Source organism: Callospermophilus lateralis, chromosome 10 (genome assembly GCF_048772815.1).
Source record: "Callospermophilus lateralis isolate mCalLat2 chromosome 10, mCalLat2.hap1, whole genome shotgun sequence".
In the NCBI taxonomy this organism is placed as follows: domain Eukaryota; kingdom Metazoa; phylum Chordata; class Mammalia; order Rodentia; family Sciuridae; genus Callospermophilus; species Callospermophilus lateralis.
The window spans coordinates 76,199,503-76,216,654 of record NC_135314.1 but is presented as its reverse complement, the minus strand read 5'-3'; the positions used below and the strand labels follow the sequence as shown (position 1 = coordinate 76,216,654).

The 17,152-nt window shown below is 38.6% G+C and overlaps 1 protein-coding gene across 12 annotated transcripts in view; it reads right to left on the bottom strand.

Annotated features, from left to right (window-relative positions):
* Abi3bp (ABI family member 3 binding protein) overlaps window positions 1-17,152 on the bottom strand; it is a 238,438-nt gene that overhangs the window by 161,549 nt on the left and 59,737 nt on the right. For all 12 annotated transcript variants that reach the window (XM_076866958.2, XM_076866959.2, XM_076866960.2 and 9 more), the window contains exon 3: window positions 1,501-1,569. In XM_076866958.2, the coding sequence (XP_076723073.2) occupies window positions 1,501-1,569 (69 nt within the window). The remainder of the gene's footprint in view (window positions 1-1,500; window positions 1,570-17,152) is intronic.

Sequence of the window (17,152 nt, the reverse complement as noted above, 5' to 3'; positions counted from 1 at the left end):
CCAGTGTTCAGTATAATTAAATAGCTGAATGCTTTCTTCTGTTTTATCCCTGTAAAAAATATAGCAAGCAAACAACAACAACAAGAAAGATCTTTTTTCTGGGTGGTATCCAGTGTTCCATAAAAAAATTATAATAATTATTATTTGGATAACAGCTCACATAAGAAAAACAAAGCAAAACTTTGACGAACTCTATGGAGATAGGAAGATGCTGTATCAGATGGAAAAAGTATATTACCGCTTCTACCACCTTTTCTTCCAGCAATTCTTCTCTTATTTGATCTGAGAAGTCTTAGTAGTTAAGTTAGACATTGTACATTTCTAATCTCTCTTTTGTCATGCAGTAAGTGTCTGTGTATTTATTCATATGTCACCTACTTTCCTGATTCCAATCCTCCCACACTTAGAAAGTTGGGTGCTGGGGCTGGGATTCTGGCTCAGCGGTAGATCACACATGCAAGGCCCTGGGTTCGATCCTCAGCACCACATAAAAATAAATAAAGTTTTAAAAAAAAAGAATGTTGGGTGCCGCAGTCTCTGGCTGGGCACAAATCACGAGTCTCCACACAGCTTGTAGATTCAAACAGCAATTCTTTATTCCCGAACTCACACCGGCCGTCTACAAACATGCTCTGGGGGAATCCACGTTCTCTGCCCAAATCCACTCTCTCCCAAATCCACTCTCTACCCAAATCCACTCCGCATGGGCTTCTGTCTCCCAAAATATACTCAGAAGCCCAGGAGAAGAGGATTTGGGCAGAGTGTGGATTTGAGCAGAGAACGTGGATTTCCCCAGAACGTGTTTGTAGACGGCCGGTGTGAGTTTGGGAATAAAGAATTGCTGTTTGAATCTACAAGCTGTGTGGAGACTCGTGATTTGTGCCCAGCCAGAGACTGTAACAGTTGGGTACTGCTGTTGCTATAGCTTTATGAAAGGAGTTGTTCTTCGGTTTGAATACAAAGAAGAGGTTTAGAAGGGAGAGAGAAAGAGTAACTGAAACCCAACTTCAAGTCCGTTCAACACATGTACAAATGAGTTATCCTTTTGAAATGTAAACAGTTCCTTGAATAAAGGTTAGACATAAAACTTTGCCCTTGAAAGCTGAAAGGCATCATGGTGGGCAAAGGTGCTCATGTCCCAGACAGAATAAGGTTAATAGGAGCTAGCCTCTGATGAGCAGTACAGGACCTGTAACTATCTCATTTTATGCTCTCTACAATCCTATCACACAGCAGAACACAGGTGTAAAAAGGTTAAGTATCTCTAACTCCCTGCTGCTTGTAAGTGATACTGGTACAAGATACCAAGCAGCTTCTGCCACTGAGCTAAGCAACTTCTCCAACAGGGTCACCTGTGGATCAAGGGATTTCATCTACCTACTCCATACATTCCTAAGACATCTCCAAGGCATTTGGCTTCCCTATAGGGAAAAGAAAAAAGAAAAAATGAAAAGTTGTGGTTTAAAGTTAATAAAAGCAAACCAATAAAAATGACTATACCTGAGCATGACTTCTTTTGGCTTGGAGGGGGAGCAGGTCGTACAACTATCAGATACTTGGGCTCTGCATCTGGAAGCAAGAACATAATTTATCAGTCAAATCCTTTAAGCAGCGGCATTGGAGTAGCACACCCACGCCCTGACTCAGCATTCCTGGGAGTTCATGACCCTCCATAACCGCAGCACCAGTGAATGAGAGGACCTTGGAATTCAGAATGTTAATACTTCCCAATAAGCCCATTGAGTTTTTAAGATGAAAATTAAATCCAGATTTTTCAAAGCCAAATGGGCAGGAGCAGGAGAGAGGTCTTTAAAAAAAATGATAGAGATAGATATTATGCCAATCAATGGCCATATTGCCTTCTCTCTATAAGGAGATCTTTAACAAGTCAGATCGTGTTCATTCTGTCAGCCCATGCTTCACAGAGGGGTAGCCTGATGCTCTAAAAGAAGAAGGAAAGTAATAATTGCATATGACATGTGGGTCTCACCTATTGTATGGTCTGAAATTCCTTGCTTTCATGGGAACTTGAATATTTATAATCCCTATTTTTTTTACTGTCTGCATAACTTTTCATATTATTTTCATATCTAACCAGTTCTTTTTTTTTTTTTTTTTTTGGCAGGGGGAACAGGGATGGAACTCAGGGGCATTGAACCATGGACCCATATCCCAGCTCTATTTTGTATTTTATTAGAGACATCTTTTTTGATGATCTTGACTCTCCATCCAAGGAGAAGGTGTTTTGTTTTGTGCAGAGCTGTGCCCAGGCTGTGGTTCCTTCTTATATCCCCCTTGTGAAAAAGCACTGTGATGACTCATTCACCCCCCAGGAGAAGCTGTGGTAGCAGCTAAATTGCTGAGGCTAGCTTTGAACTCATGATCCTCCTGCTCAGCCTCCCGCATCACTGGGATGTGTCACTGTGCCCGGCCTAACCAGTCATTTCTAATAAACATTCTTTAAACAAAGTCACAATTTACAGGTTGGTATAATTTCCACATGAAAAAAAAAAGTATCATTGAAATATGTTAATAAAGAAGCTTTTAAAAATATTTAGGTTTTAACAAAATTATGTTAAAGCAATCAGTATATGCTAACTCAAAAGGGACTAATAATTTATCAAATATTCTTTTTTTTTAAACTGATGCTTCCAAGGTTGGTGAAACATGAATAAACCAAATGTATCTAAGGCACACAAAATCCACTTTATCAGCAACTCTATTGGATTAACTGGTTGATGAATATTATCTACAACATCTCTTCAGGAACTCCAGACCTTAAAATTCTTTCTACACCAAATTTCATTTGGATGCTGTGGTCAACCAGGGTTCACCCCCTCTTGCTTAAGCAAATCTCAGATCTTAATTTTGTTTTCATTCTGGATTTAAATATTTCCCCTCTAAGAGTTTGGATCAGAGGCCTTCTTGCTCAAATTTGTCCAGAGCTGACTTCATTTTCAGACAGAGCACCTGGTAACTCAACTGCTTTTAATGACTTGTGCCTTTGTCTTTTCCTAGACACCCCCAGAGCACCATTTGCTATAACCTGCCACAATAACCATTAGTGTAGAAAGCAACCCAGGCAACCTCTCTAACTCACCTTAGGATTGTGTTTGTGTATCATATAGTTGTCTCATGAATACCAGACAGATGAAGGAGTGTTCATTCTATTCCAGAGTCCCATGTTTTTGGAATTCTTGCTTATTGGGGCTCAGGTATTAAGAAATTGCCATGTACCAAGTGCTTTCTATGTGATGGAGGCTGTTGAGAACTTTACATCCATAACTGAATTACTCCTCATGATAATGGTGTAAGGGAAGTCACTGAGGCAAAATGAGCTTCACAGATACGAACACAGTCATGGGACCCATCCTCATAGGGGCCCATGCTTTGCTTAATACCCCATCATCACCATCTGGATATTCTCAATACTTTCATCTATGAACTTGTCTTTTGAAAGTCTGATGAGACCATTGAGCATGCATGTGAGCACAGGAGACAGGCACATGTGTCTGTGAAGTTTTGCCTCTCCATTTACACACAGAATTCCAGGTGCTTCACTAGCATAGTATTCCCAAAGATCCACAGTGTGCAGAATTCAGTAAGACTTGAAGTAGAATGAATGGGACAAGCATGTCACTTCTCTAGCCAAGGAGTATGGAGGAGCTCACGGAGAGCTCTGACATGCCACACTATCCATTTGGGTCCAAATTTGCTTTAAGTGGAGAAAGGAGGCAATGGTGTTTGAAGAAACACAGATGATAGATGTAGCCTGTCATATTCCTTTTCACTCCTTTTACTTCTCTGTGTTAGACAACCACTTATGCTGAAAATTATTAAGAGAAAGGAAGGGAAAGATAGGGCAGTTTGTAATTTCTTTTCTATTTCTTCTCATCCATAAGTGAGAGAGAGAGAGGGAGAAAGAGAGAGAGAGAGAGAGAGAGAGAGAGAGAGAGAGAGAGAGAGAGAGAACACATTGGTAGAATGCACATGTAATGAAAATTAAATAAAAAGTTGAATTAGTTTTGTGCAGCATTTTCACTAGTCTGACAGGAAAGAAATACATTACATGCAGGATCTACAAAAAATTGTGCAGAACAGAAATGGAAATGTTGTTTAGTTGTTTTATCTTTTTGTGTCTATATTTCTGATGAAGCACAAAGAGTCCCTCAATACACATATGTTGGAAGTATTTAATGAGCACTGAGCCTACACATGCACGCAGGTCCTGACATCTGTTCCAATTTGTAATTGGCAGTAACAGCCTATGCTTTATGCAAAGTGACTGTGAACATAACAATTATTTTGAAGTTGCTCATGTAATCATATGTCTTAGATCATAACACAATCTTTGGCTTCTGTATTTGTTTTTCTAGTATTTCAAGACTTCTAAAAATTTTTAAGCACAATTAACTAGCTTGCAACATTGCACAGGCTTAACTAGTAGGAATGAAAATTTAAAATAACTGTAGTGTACACAAATTTTTGTAAATTGACATTTTTAACATGTGCCTTCTCTAAATGAAGACATACTAGGTTTTGGCAAAATTTCTGATAAGGCCACAATATATATATATATATTGTTGCTATGAGTCTACACATTTGTTTAGTTTGTTTAATATTGAAAATGTCCTATGGGAGAGGATAAGACAGTTTTCTGTTTAAGGAAATCAAATACCGACTGAATCCATTTTCCACTTTGAGGTGGTTCTGCTCTGTACAGAATGTGTCTATCTTCTTCAATCATAAAACAGATTTTCCTTTTCTCTCAGAGAGGATCTCAAATCAGAGGATTAGCAATTTGCAGCTTCGTGTGAGTAAATTTACTTTAATACAGTAGTGCTTATACATAATATATTCTACTTAATTACATAAGAAAAATGTAAGTTCTCCAATAAATAGACACAGGGCACAAAACAATAATTGGGAATAATCTTTTCACCTAGTGCCCTTCCCAATTCCTTTCCTTAGTCCCTGAAATCATAAGGTTTAAAGAGGCACTTTCCAGGTGAACTAAAGACAGTCTGGCTTACAATGTCTTATAACAGATCAGATCTGCTGAGACTGTAGGTTTTACCCTGGCAGGGGAGGGAAGAGATTCCCTCTGCTGAGACTCTCCTGCTTTAAAGATCTAGGTCTCTTTAAATACAATCAAGGTCAGATGACCTTCAAGACCCAGAGAAAAGTTTCAAGAGCAAAATATATTCTACCTTGGCCCTCAGCCTCTTAAGGACTGTAAACACTTTTAGGGAGTATTATTTTTATTTTTGATGATAAAAAGTGTGATTATTCCTATTGTGATTTAGAGGTTGAAAAAGAACACTCCTGCTGAGTCCCTAGAGGGGAAGAGACAGCTCTATGTGGGTCCCAGTAGAAAAGGCTAGAATTGCCTGCAACCCTGATCTCCTTGGCTGGCAGGAATGTTGGAAGCTACTGCTGTGGTGCACACAGAATGGGCATCCTGAGCTGCCTCACAGAAGACCAATAAGGAGAACATTGGGCACTGAGCCAGTAGTCTGTTTGTAAGGGCCTTCTGTGGGAATCTGTGGCATCCATGCTGGGATTCTGGCCAGCAGGCACCTGATCAGATGGTGGAAGGCCCGCACCTGAGGCTTAGTACAAGAGAGAGGGTTCCAAAAGGAGCCTACCCTGGGTTTCTTCAACTGCATGTGAAAGTCAGACAGACTACCATTTGGGCCATACTTGTTCCCTGGAATTTTGAAAACTGGGAAGAAATGGAGTCCTAATGAAAATTTAATTTCATACTAAACTGGCAGGTGTGAGCTTACTGCTTTGAATTAGATTCAGAGACATAAAAAGCAACACGGTTAGGTCTAAAACCCAAATGGTAATTTGGCAATATTGAATATAAAGTCATTTTATGAGGAATTGCATATGAAAAATTCAGAATTCTATATTTCATTGGGTCTAAGACATACTTTTCCCACAGCTGTGAACACTTCTCCAATGCATTTTAAAATTGATGGTCTCTCATGGGGTGGAGGGTGCAGTTGGCTGGGAGCTGTAATTCTGCTGCTGTTGCATGACATCTTTAAGGTCAAGAAAGTGACAGCTTCAAAACTGGCAAAGAGGGTCAGTGATCTGGAGGAAACCCCAGAGAACTATTTCTAAAAGACTACATCACCAGTATTCTTGCTGGCACAGAAAATGATACTGTATGGAAAGGCAAGGAGATTGGTGACTGTATCAAACAGAGAGGAGTTGAACTCTCAACCTTTCCTTTCCTTTATTGTACTTTTAATGTATTTTTTAAAGTAATAGATATCTTCTTCCCATAATTCAAACCACACTCTAATCACTAGAAAAACTTCAGATAAAACTAAATTGAAGAACATCACTAAATGCCTAACGAGGATCCCTCAAAACTTTCAAGGTCATCAAAAACAAGAAAAGTTTGAGACACAACTATTAAATATAATGTGGTAGCCTAGATGGTATTCCAGACAGGAAAAAAAAAAGACCTTAAGCAAGAACTAAGGAAATCAAATAGAATACATATGTCTGCTAATAATGTATCATTAGATCATTTATTGTGATAAATGTACCACACTAATGTGTTAATGATAGATGAAATGGGTATAAAGTACCAAATTCTCTGCATTATCTTTATAGATTTTCTATAAATATAAAACTTTTCTAAAATAAAAGAAATTTGACAAAAAAGAGTAATAGATAAGATGAAATTTATACATTGATAATCTAAAGGATGCCTTTTCAGTAAGTACAAAATAAAAGCCCTAAGGGATATGAAAAGTATCATTTATTAGTGGATTTATTAATTCTTAGTTTATATAAAATAGTGATATAATTTAGTTAAAGCTATTTTAGAAATTGATGTAACAAGGTTAACTTTTAATTAGAAATCAGTGTAGCTCGCCATAAATCCCATAGTAAGAATTAAAATCACTTATAAAACTTGAAACAGATCATGCTTGTGAAAATCTCCATAACAGTAATATTACCACTTCTTGTTTGTATCTGTGTGATCACATGCCATATTTAGCTGTAATCCAAACTGTGTGTGTATGATTTAATTTTGAGGATTCTATCTCTTAATACTTAGCAGACATCTTCTGTACTGAGCTGAGAACTTGTTGCCTACTTGCTGGGTCTGAGAAAAGGGACCAAACTGTGGCCATGGAGCAGACAAGCAGAGAAAGCTCCAGCAGGGCCCTTGGCTCTACAGTTCTGCCTCAGTTGCCTGTCTAGCTGCAGACACATGCCCTGGCTTGCTGCTCCATGAGGGAAAGAGGGTGAGGGAATCTTCCCTAAGAAAGTGTTTAGGAGAGGTGGGCAGTACTGTGGGGAATTGAAAAGTTAAAAAAAATGTAAAATACTACTTGTATCTATTCATTTCTTGAAAGGTCACTTACTGGGTATTTCTAAATTTCAGGATGGTGACCAACCTTGTTCCCCACCCACCCCACCCATTCTTATATTCTGGTGACAGAGAACTGAGCAATAATAACAAATTGACATCATGACAGCAAATTGGTTTCAGCAATGGGGTGCAAATGATTCATATTTAAACTGTAGTCCACAATCATCCTGAAGCCCAGTTACTGGAATATGACAGCTTCCAATAGTGTTGATAGGACAGATGCATCATTCCACAGGCAGAATCAACAGTAGCACAACTAAACCTACCACAAAATACATCGATAATAATTATGTGACCCTAAAGTAAATTACATATGCAAAGACTAGAACAGCAGCAATTGATAGTCTCAATCCAAAAAAACATCACTGATTCCTTTTTAGGAAGGCAGGGGTCCCTTTTGGAAAAACCAACCAACCAACCACGAATGGAGTACTTCTTTAGAAAACTGTGGAAATCCCATTGTCTGCTTGGACATCTGCTAAATTGTAGCTTTGTGAAGTCTCAGGGTTGCCAGATGTTCAAGTAGAATACAGAATGGCATAATATCATTGCTGCACTAACTCTACTATGTTTACTAAATTTATGAATAAAACTTTAGTATTTTTTAATAAATAAATTAGTTCAATAGCACACATTATCCTTAGTTGTACATAAAAAAAAGAATGTCTGTAGAATTATAATCATCACAAACTCACATAGTCCTCAATCTTTTAAAGTATTTCTAATCCCCTGTGGAAAAAGTTTGTGGCTGAAGATCACCTGGACCTGGGCCACACACATTCCCCACTGGAGCTTTACTCATGTGTGTACCTTTAAGCCTGGAAAATTCACAATTGCTCAATGAATATGTTCTGAAAGAAAGAATGAATCTATCCTTCTCTCCCTTTATTACCAGAGGCTTAGAATCAAAATGAAGGAAGCTTGAGGCTTTGTAAGACCTCAAGCTATGTCTGCTAATAATGTATCATAAGATTTTGAAAGCTCAAATCTTAACTGGATAGTTAGTCTGTGATAAGACTACTTATAGAACTTTTGTTATTGTTACAGTTTTCTTATAAACAGTTGTGTTTTAGTGTAGAATAACAAATCTTTCCCTTCTTTGCCTGAAAAAAATAATTGGAAAGGAAATTTTTAAAGCAAATCCTACAGTATTTGGTAATTATTTCCATTGAACAGTACAAAATCTGCTGAATAATGAGCCCACACCCAGTTTGACACAGTACATACTGTTATGCCCCCTGGCTCAAAGAGAATTCCGACTTCTTTTAGCCTTTAAAATGCAGTGTTCGGGCCCCTGGGATGGGACAAGTTTATCCAGCCACGTTACACAGCAAGCACAAAAATGAGCAGGAACACTGTCCCTGATGGGATTCCAGAATGCTCTCAGACCTGTTCTAAAGGAAACTTAGAGCTTATTGTATGTGTTATAAGTGAAGTTGTTCAGGGTTGATGACAGCACTGAGCAGCTCTGCCTCTCCATGTTGTGGAGTCAGTGAGTGGAAGAGAGGGTGTAGAGGGCAGCAGGAAGGCAGGCTATTTGGGGAGAAAGAATTTAGTTATGGTTTAGTTATATGCTGTACCCCAAAGCTCTTGGATTAGGCAATGGAAGAATTTTCAGAGGTGAAATGGTTGGGTCATAAGAGCCTTTATCTTAACTTGTGAATTAACCCACCGGTAAGTATTAATTGGATAACTGTAGGCAGGTAGGGTTTGACTAGGGGAGGTAAGTCACTGGGAGTTTTGATTTTGTCCTTGATGCTTTGCTTCCTGGTGCCATGTCCTGAGCTGCTTTTCTGTGCCTCACCCTTCCACCATGATGTTCTGCCTCACCTTGGGCCCAGAGCTATGGACTGAGCTATGGCCATCTATGGACAGAGATCTCTGAATCCATGAGTCCTTTATGTTTTCTTCTCAGATCTTTTGATCACAGACATTAATTAAAAAAAAAGCTGACTAAAACACAGGACTTCTCCTTTCAGTGTGCTACCAAAGCTCTGCTATACTCCTTCACCACCCTCAACCTATCAAGGTTGTCTGGAAGAGAAGATGCACATACTCTTTCTCCATACAGAAGGTCACTGCAAAGATACATTCCTTTGAAGGAGACATTGTTGGAAATTTCTTTCATTTGGTGAGTGTTTGAGAGGCGGTGCTATTGAAAACACACACTTCATTCAGGTCCAGCTATATTATTTGTTGGTCCCATACAAAATTAAAAGATGATACCCCTATTAAAAACTGGGCTTGGCAGCACATACTTGGAATCCCAGCAGTTTGGGAGGTTGAGGCAGAAGAATCACAAGTTCAAAGCCAGCCTGGGAAATTTAGCAAAACCCTGTCTCAAAATAAAAAATAAAGAGGCTGAATATGTGGCTCACTGATAGAGTGCCACCCTGGGTTCAATGCCCTGTACCACAAAAAAAGAATAAATGCAGAGAAAAAGAATACTATTAAAGACACAAAAATATGAAATATTTCCTTTCTTCCACTGTCTGTCTTGACTCGTCATAGTGTTTTTTTGCTAGTTAATTTGTGGAGGTGAGTACAGACCTTCATTCTACCTCTCCATACCCCATCTTACTCCAACCCCCAACAGCATGGCATTATGTAGGATTTATGATTTGTCCCCAGCAAAACTTTCATTGAGGCTTAATTCCGCAGTGTAGAAGTGCTGAAAGATGTAGCTTAACAGGAAGTGATCATATCATGGGGACATTAGCCTCACGATGGATTGGTTCAGTCTTATGGGAGTTCTCACATGAGACAGGATTAGTTATTTGGAGAGCGGGTGGTTTTCGGGTAAGCCTGCCGCCTTGCCTCACTCTCTCGTACACACATGTTCTCTTTTGCATGCACCTCTTCACCATCCCCACATAGGCACCCCCATCTGGTACCATCCACCATATTATGATGCAGCATGAGGCCTTTACCAGATGCAGCCACTCAGTCTTGAACTGCCCACCCTTCAGAACAATGGGACAAAAATCAATCACTTTTCTTGATAAATTACCCAGTCTTTTACAGCAACAGAAAATGGACTAAGACCATCTTCCACCATTGGCAGTCCCAAGATCCAAATGCTTTATCCCCCATCTGTACCTTCCCTTCCCACGGGTCTGCTACCCTGACCTAAAAGCCTCAAGCGATTGCAAAATCTGTACTGAGACATACTGTGTGCTCCCTCCAGATCCCCTACTGAATGCACAGTGACACTGCCAGTGTGTGCAAGAACTGCTGCCATCCTGTCCAGCCAGGTGTCACCCCTGGGTGTGTACATTCTGACCCCTCTTGAGTCCCCTGTTTGAGGTAGAGGCTAGTCCAAATTGCCAAGCAGAGTGGTAAGTAGAAGTCTAGCCAGACAACAAGGGCACCAGAGTCTGGGGGACAAGAGAGTTGAGAACCAAACTATGGGAGGAGCTGGCACAAGAGACCAGACTCCATGTCCTTAGCACATGTGCCATTGTCCCATAGGACCTCCCAAGACAACATGGAAAGATAGAAGGATTAAAAAATTCAAGATTGCAACAGCACTACATTAAACCTTGAACACGGGTCCTCTGAGGGCATTGGTCACCTGCTCATGAAACCAGCACTGACCTGACCCTTTGACTCCCAGACTCTACACACTGGTCACAAGTTTGCTATTTCAGGTAATCTCATTTCCTGTCATCCTGGCACAGAGTTGGGACCATCTCATTCAGCCACTGTCCCAAATTAACCCTGCTTCACTTTCACACTCTTGACAAATTCTCACTGACATCAAAAATATTTAACAAACAATTTATCTTACCCACTTGCTCCAACAGACAGTACACATCCTTTTCTAGTTTAGCAGACCTGGTAGACATTAAAATTGTTGGCTTTGTTGTCTGTAGTTATTTTCTTTGTCTGGATTTTATATTTGCACCCCACAGAGAAATTTTGTGTGGGGTGTTGTCCATTAAATGGTTTAAGATTTGGCAATGGCTTGCTTTTGAAGTAGAGCCCATACATGCACACACACACACATTTTCCAATGAACTCAGCACTTTGTTAATATTTTCTCTCCAGGAAGGACTACTGAAAACTCCGGACTTCATTTGTATATTTTTCTTTCAAGTAATAAGCCTAGGTCACATTAGATCTCAGATGGTCTCTAAAGTCAAAGCCTTCAAATCAGCAAGGTTTTTTTCTTTCTTTTTAAATGCTCTAGGCAGCATTACCATGTGCAGATAGAGCGGTAGGAATTACCCCACAAGATGAGTTCAGCAATACCAGAACACTGACATGCCATGGGGAAAGCACCAGGGCACCGTGGCCAAAGGCACAGGATTCAACCTGCTGCTTGTAGATTTCTCAACCTCCTGGGGAATCACTGTCTTCCTTAGGATGATGAGGATCATAATAGTATCTACTTCACAGGGTGGCTAAAGGATATAATGACCATTCCCATAAACTCCTTAGCACAGAACATTGTAGGTGCTCAAAAATATTAAATCATCAGCTAACAGGCTGATGATACCCTCCACCCAATATATGTTCACTCAGCTACTATGTGCCCACCTGGTGAATGGAACTCAGGAGAGATGAACTTGTGGCCAAATTCCCTTGAATTTTTCCTCCTCTTTTCTTGACACAGTGTTCCCAGTGGCAAAAGAAAAGGCTAGGCTATCACTTTGGGACCCAATTGTGAAAGATCTAGTGATCATGCTAAGAATGATGTAGATTGAGCATGTCATTTTCCAAGTAAACTGGGATGTGGTTGAGAGAATGGGAAGCATAGTTGACAATTATGTTATAACAGTGGAAAGCATGACTGTGACAGATAAACCATGATAGCTACTTAACCAAGAGGGTAGAGTCAACTCCTAAACCCAGTTGAATGATTTTCCCCTACAACCCAGTTGTAGATTTCCGCTACAGATCACTAGAGACTTTTTATTTTGTTGATAAGAAACCTTTCTCCAGAAAAGTCAGGGTGCAGCTACCACAGCTATAGACATATTGACCCCGATTGAGGGTATATGGGAAGAATGAGACTCAACTCTGGCCCCAAGAAGCCTACATTCAGTTGGTGAGATGTGACAAGATGAAATTATACACACTGTCAACTGTTTTCACTGTCTTCATGAGGATGAAGAGGATCATAAGAGTATCTACTTCACAGGGAACAATACAAAACAGAATCTAACTGAACATTGACCTTCATGGATGGCACTTGGTATGACTAACATGTGCCAAAGAGCACCGAGAATCTTAGAAAAGTGAAACATATAAAGAGAAACAATAAAATGAACCATTAGGAAAGCCGATATGACTATGTTCCTTGGTTTTGAAATGTATCCCTAAAACTGAATGAAAATCTAAAATATAAACACTATATATCTGTTTTCTAGATAACTGCCAATAAAAGGAAAAATTAGAGGGTTATCTGTCCAATTAAGACTCCTTCTCTATAGGCAGATTCTCGAAGTGAATCTTGGATAATATATCCTTTTGGAACCATTAGCCAATTTAGGGGATACTTTTAAATATGACCGAAAGTGAACTTTAAATAAAGTTAGATGTTGGTCTCAGTGTATTGTGTAATACATTTGTAAAAAAAGAATGTGCTTTATATTGAGATATTATGAATTTGTTTTATTTTATTTCCAAGAAAGGATAGATTGGAGATAGTTTATCATTTGGTGAGTACAGGCAAACCATGAAAATCCTTGTAGTTGAATCCAGTAGAAAAAAACAGAACTTTGAAAAGATGTTAAGATACTAAAGTATAGTGAAATCGTTACCTATTATTAACATAAGCCTTTCTGCTAGAAACTCATGGTGAATTATTTAAGTGATGGCATACATTTATTTAAAAAATTGGTACCCACTAGGCCAATACCTTTAAAAAGCCCTTTTGAAGTTTACTTCAGTTCTGCTTAACTTTGTGCCTTGGAAGGAAATCAAATGATTCTCTGATTCCTAATTTTTTTAATGAAAAGTTTGGATTTCATTTGAAGATTTAAAGCCAAATTCTTCCCAAATGATAAGTCCATTTCCAGGGAAATAACAAAGAATTAGGTGACATTTTGAAGATAGTTTCAAACAAAAGAAGAATCCATCTTAAATGGTACCCACAGCTGTTTTAGACTTCCTAAGTCTCAAACTTTCCTCTTTCTCACTCATTCATTTATTTATTGTGTTTCTAAATTCAAGACAACATTGAAGGTCAAAAGCAATGTAAGGTCATTAGCTCTTGGGAGTTTTCTATTTGGGTAAGTGTTGGGGCAGAAATGACAAAAAAGCAAATAGCAGTTTTTGAGTGATGCTAGAACTGGATGCTGTAACATGTGCCTGGTTTTTTTTTTTTTTTTTTTTTTCCAGCTATTTGGAAGGCTGAGGCAGGGCCACTAAAGCTGGGGGTTTGAGGCCAGCCTGGGCAGCACAGTGAGACTCCTCTCAAAAGCAGAAAAAAAAAAAGCAAAAATATGAAAATAAAAGCAAACAGCAATTCATTAACATTCACGCTAAAGAAAATGCTCAGTCTCTAGGATATTTATGGAAAGGGACACCAATGTTTTCTGCTCTGGTGAAAGCTGGCCTTATGCAGAGCAGATGAGGTAGCACTTGACAGATGGGCCCCACATAATCCATAGAGATGGTGATGGAAGAGGTGAACAAGTGTTGGGGGCCCAGTAAGTATAGAACATATTTTAATTCATTTAAACCTTTGTGAATTAGGTAGCCATGATATATGACCTTTTAAAAAAAAACTTTTTATAGGATATTGTAGAAGCAAAACATCAGATAAAATTCCCTCAATTTGAATATAGTAGTTCAGAGTTCAAGTTCTCAAGTCAGATTCCTGGGTTTAAATCCCAGAATGATTTATTTTTTTATTTTTATTTTTTAGTTGTTGATAGACGTTTATTTATTTATATGTGGTGATGAGAATCTAACCCAGTGCCTCACATATTTTAAGCAAGAGCTCTTCCACTGAGCTACAACTCTAGCCCCTGGAACTACTATTTACTAGCTAGATAACCTTAGGAAGTTTTAACATTTGGAGCTTCAGTTTCTTTATGGGTAAGAAGGAACAAATACCGCCACCTGCACAGTAACTATCTCATCCACATTTGGGGATGGCTTCTTATTTCCCAGTTGGCAGCTGCCTTGCTCTCTTATTTTATAACTCCTTTTTTGTTTGTTTGTTTGTTTGTTTGTACTAGGGATTGAATCCAGGGATGCTTAACCACCAAGCCACATCCTCAGTCCTTTTTATATTTTATTTTGAGACAGGGTCTCGCTAAAAGTTGCAGAGGCTGGCTTTGAACTTGCAATCCTCCTGCCTCAGCCTTGCTAATTTTCCAAGGATTCTGCCAGAGAAGAGGGTGCTCAGCTGGTTTCAATAGCTGGAACTATATCATTTCCTCCTATTGGTTTCTCCTTTTCTCCAATTATTTTTAAAATATATTTAATTCTCTATATAGTTCCTTCAGTTATTTATCTTCAACCTCTACTTCTAGCAATTTTCTTCCAGTAAATCCACAGCCATCTTTCTTGTGATATTTATCCTTCAGCATAATAAGCAGTAGCAATCTCCATTATTTATACTTCATCCCACTTCTGTAAATGAATAGAGCATGCTTAAACATTTTTGTGACAAAGATAGAAAAAGATAGCCAAAGTTCTGAGTTGTGGTCATAGAAGGAAAAAAATGTGCTTTTGTTTCAGCTTTCTATACAAACCAAAATTAAGCGTAAAACTTGAAAAGAGTATTACTAATATACAAGACTATCAATTGCATTAAAATTTATAAGCACATAATTTATATTTATTCATATCTGGATCAATAACCGTAAGTAAACTTTATTCAAAACTGTTTGAAAAGCTTCCCTTGCGAAATAAAAGAAAGTGATAAATCTCAGATTAAGAAACTATTAATCTTTGATCTGAACTTGCTGAGATAAATTTATCATCGTCTAGAAAATGAAACTGTGTCATCCTCTTATTTTGATCCATGGAGGGCAGGTCAAAATTCTTGCTATGTTCTTACTAAAAAATTGCTTTATTAGAATAAGATTAGAAAAGTAAAATCTAGGGCTAGAGTTGTGGCTCAGTGGTAGAGCACTTACCTAGCACGTGTGAAGCGCTGGGTTTGATCCTCAGCACCACACAAAAATAAATAAATAAAATAAAGGTATTGTGTTCAACTACAACTAAAAAATATATTGGAAAAAAAAGAAAAATAAAATCTAGAGATTGAGATTGGGGGAGTCATCATATTCTTCTTTGGAGGCCACAGCTATGAAATTCCAAGAAGCAATGGACAATTCTATTCACCAAAAGCAAATGGCAGCTTTAATACAAGGATCTCCACCTAATGATTAAAAGATAATGACTGGCTGGGCATAGTAGCACATGCCTATAATCCCAGCAGCTTTGGGAGGCTAGGACAGGAGGGTCACGAGTTGAAAGCCAGCCTCAGCAAAATCAAGGCGCTAAGCACCTCAGTGAGACCCTTTCCCTAAATAAAATACAAAATAGGGCTGGGGATGTGGCTCAGTGGTTGAGTGCCCCTGAGTTCAATCCCTGGTACCGCCCCCCAACCAGCAAAAAAAAAAAAAAAAAAAAAGATGATGACTACAGAAGAGAGATTTTTGCTTGTCTCTTAATCTTGTTTTGAGAGTTGTCCCTATCAAAAAAGCATGCCTGGGGTATGATAGAAAGATGAGTATGACTACTTCTTTTCAGAAACCAACAGTTCTAATAAAATAATTTACTGCTATGATTTTACTGGCACCAACTCCCCACCCCATAATACATAATGAAATCAAACCAAAGGGCACCACTCAGACCAAGGTTTTTCAACCTGGGCACTAAAATCTTAGAACTGATTAGAACTTCAGTGGAGATTTAGCATAATCATCATTGGCAATTGAGACAAAGCTCAGAAAAGTTTATATTAACTACCTCAGTTTATTATAGCAGCAACTGACAAAATTTATAAAGCATGAATACTCTGAGCTAGAATCTATTCTAGCTGCTTTATCTGATTCATCCATAGTCTTTACAACGCTTCTAAAAGATTATCCTCTATTTTATATATGACAGAAATGAAACTCAAGAAGTTAAATGACTTACTCAAAACTACTGCACAATAACTAGTGATGTTCAATTTTTAACTCAGGTCTAACTCCAAAGTACTATATATCTTTCTCTACATCTCTCAGGCAGAGGCTGAGCTTTCCCAGAACACTGTTCTAGCATTCTGGCCCAGGTCTCTTTCCAGTTCAGAGGGTCTACAGGGCACTAGCATTTTGTCCCCTCTTCCCTAACCCCAGAATCACTCTGAGGAGTTAAAGGCACAATGTTACCTGGGGAGTGCAGCTGAGAGGCCTGTACTGAGTGTGTGAAATTGTGCTCTCAGGGAAATGAGCATGTGGGTTAGCAGAGGAAGTACATGAAAATTAAAACCCTTACCCTTATTAATTCTGTTGGATTCCTAACACTTGGCTGGAAGACAAACCTTCAGAATTTGTGCTAGTGGTAAAGTTACGATATTTTTCTTTTTATTTGAAGTCTTTCCTACAATAAGAATAGCAAAATAAAACTCTTCAACTTCCACTCACAACTGGTGGTCTATAACGTCTTTCCCATGTGACTCAGATCTCAGAGGTCAATTGAACATCATAAAGTATGAGTCTTAACGTTCAATATTAGAGTCCTCACTTTTTATTTTATTGGATATTTGCAAAATTATTGGCAGCTGAAGATAAAAGAAGT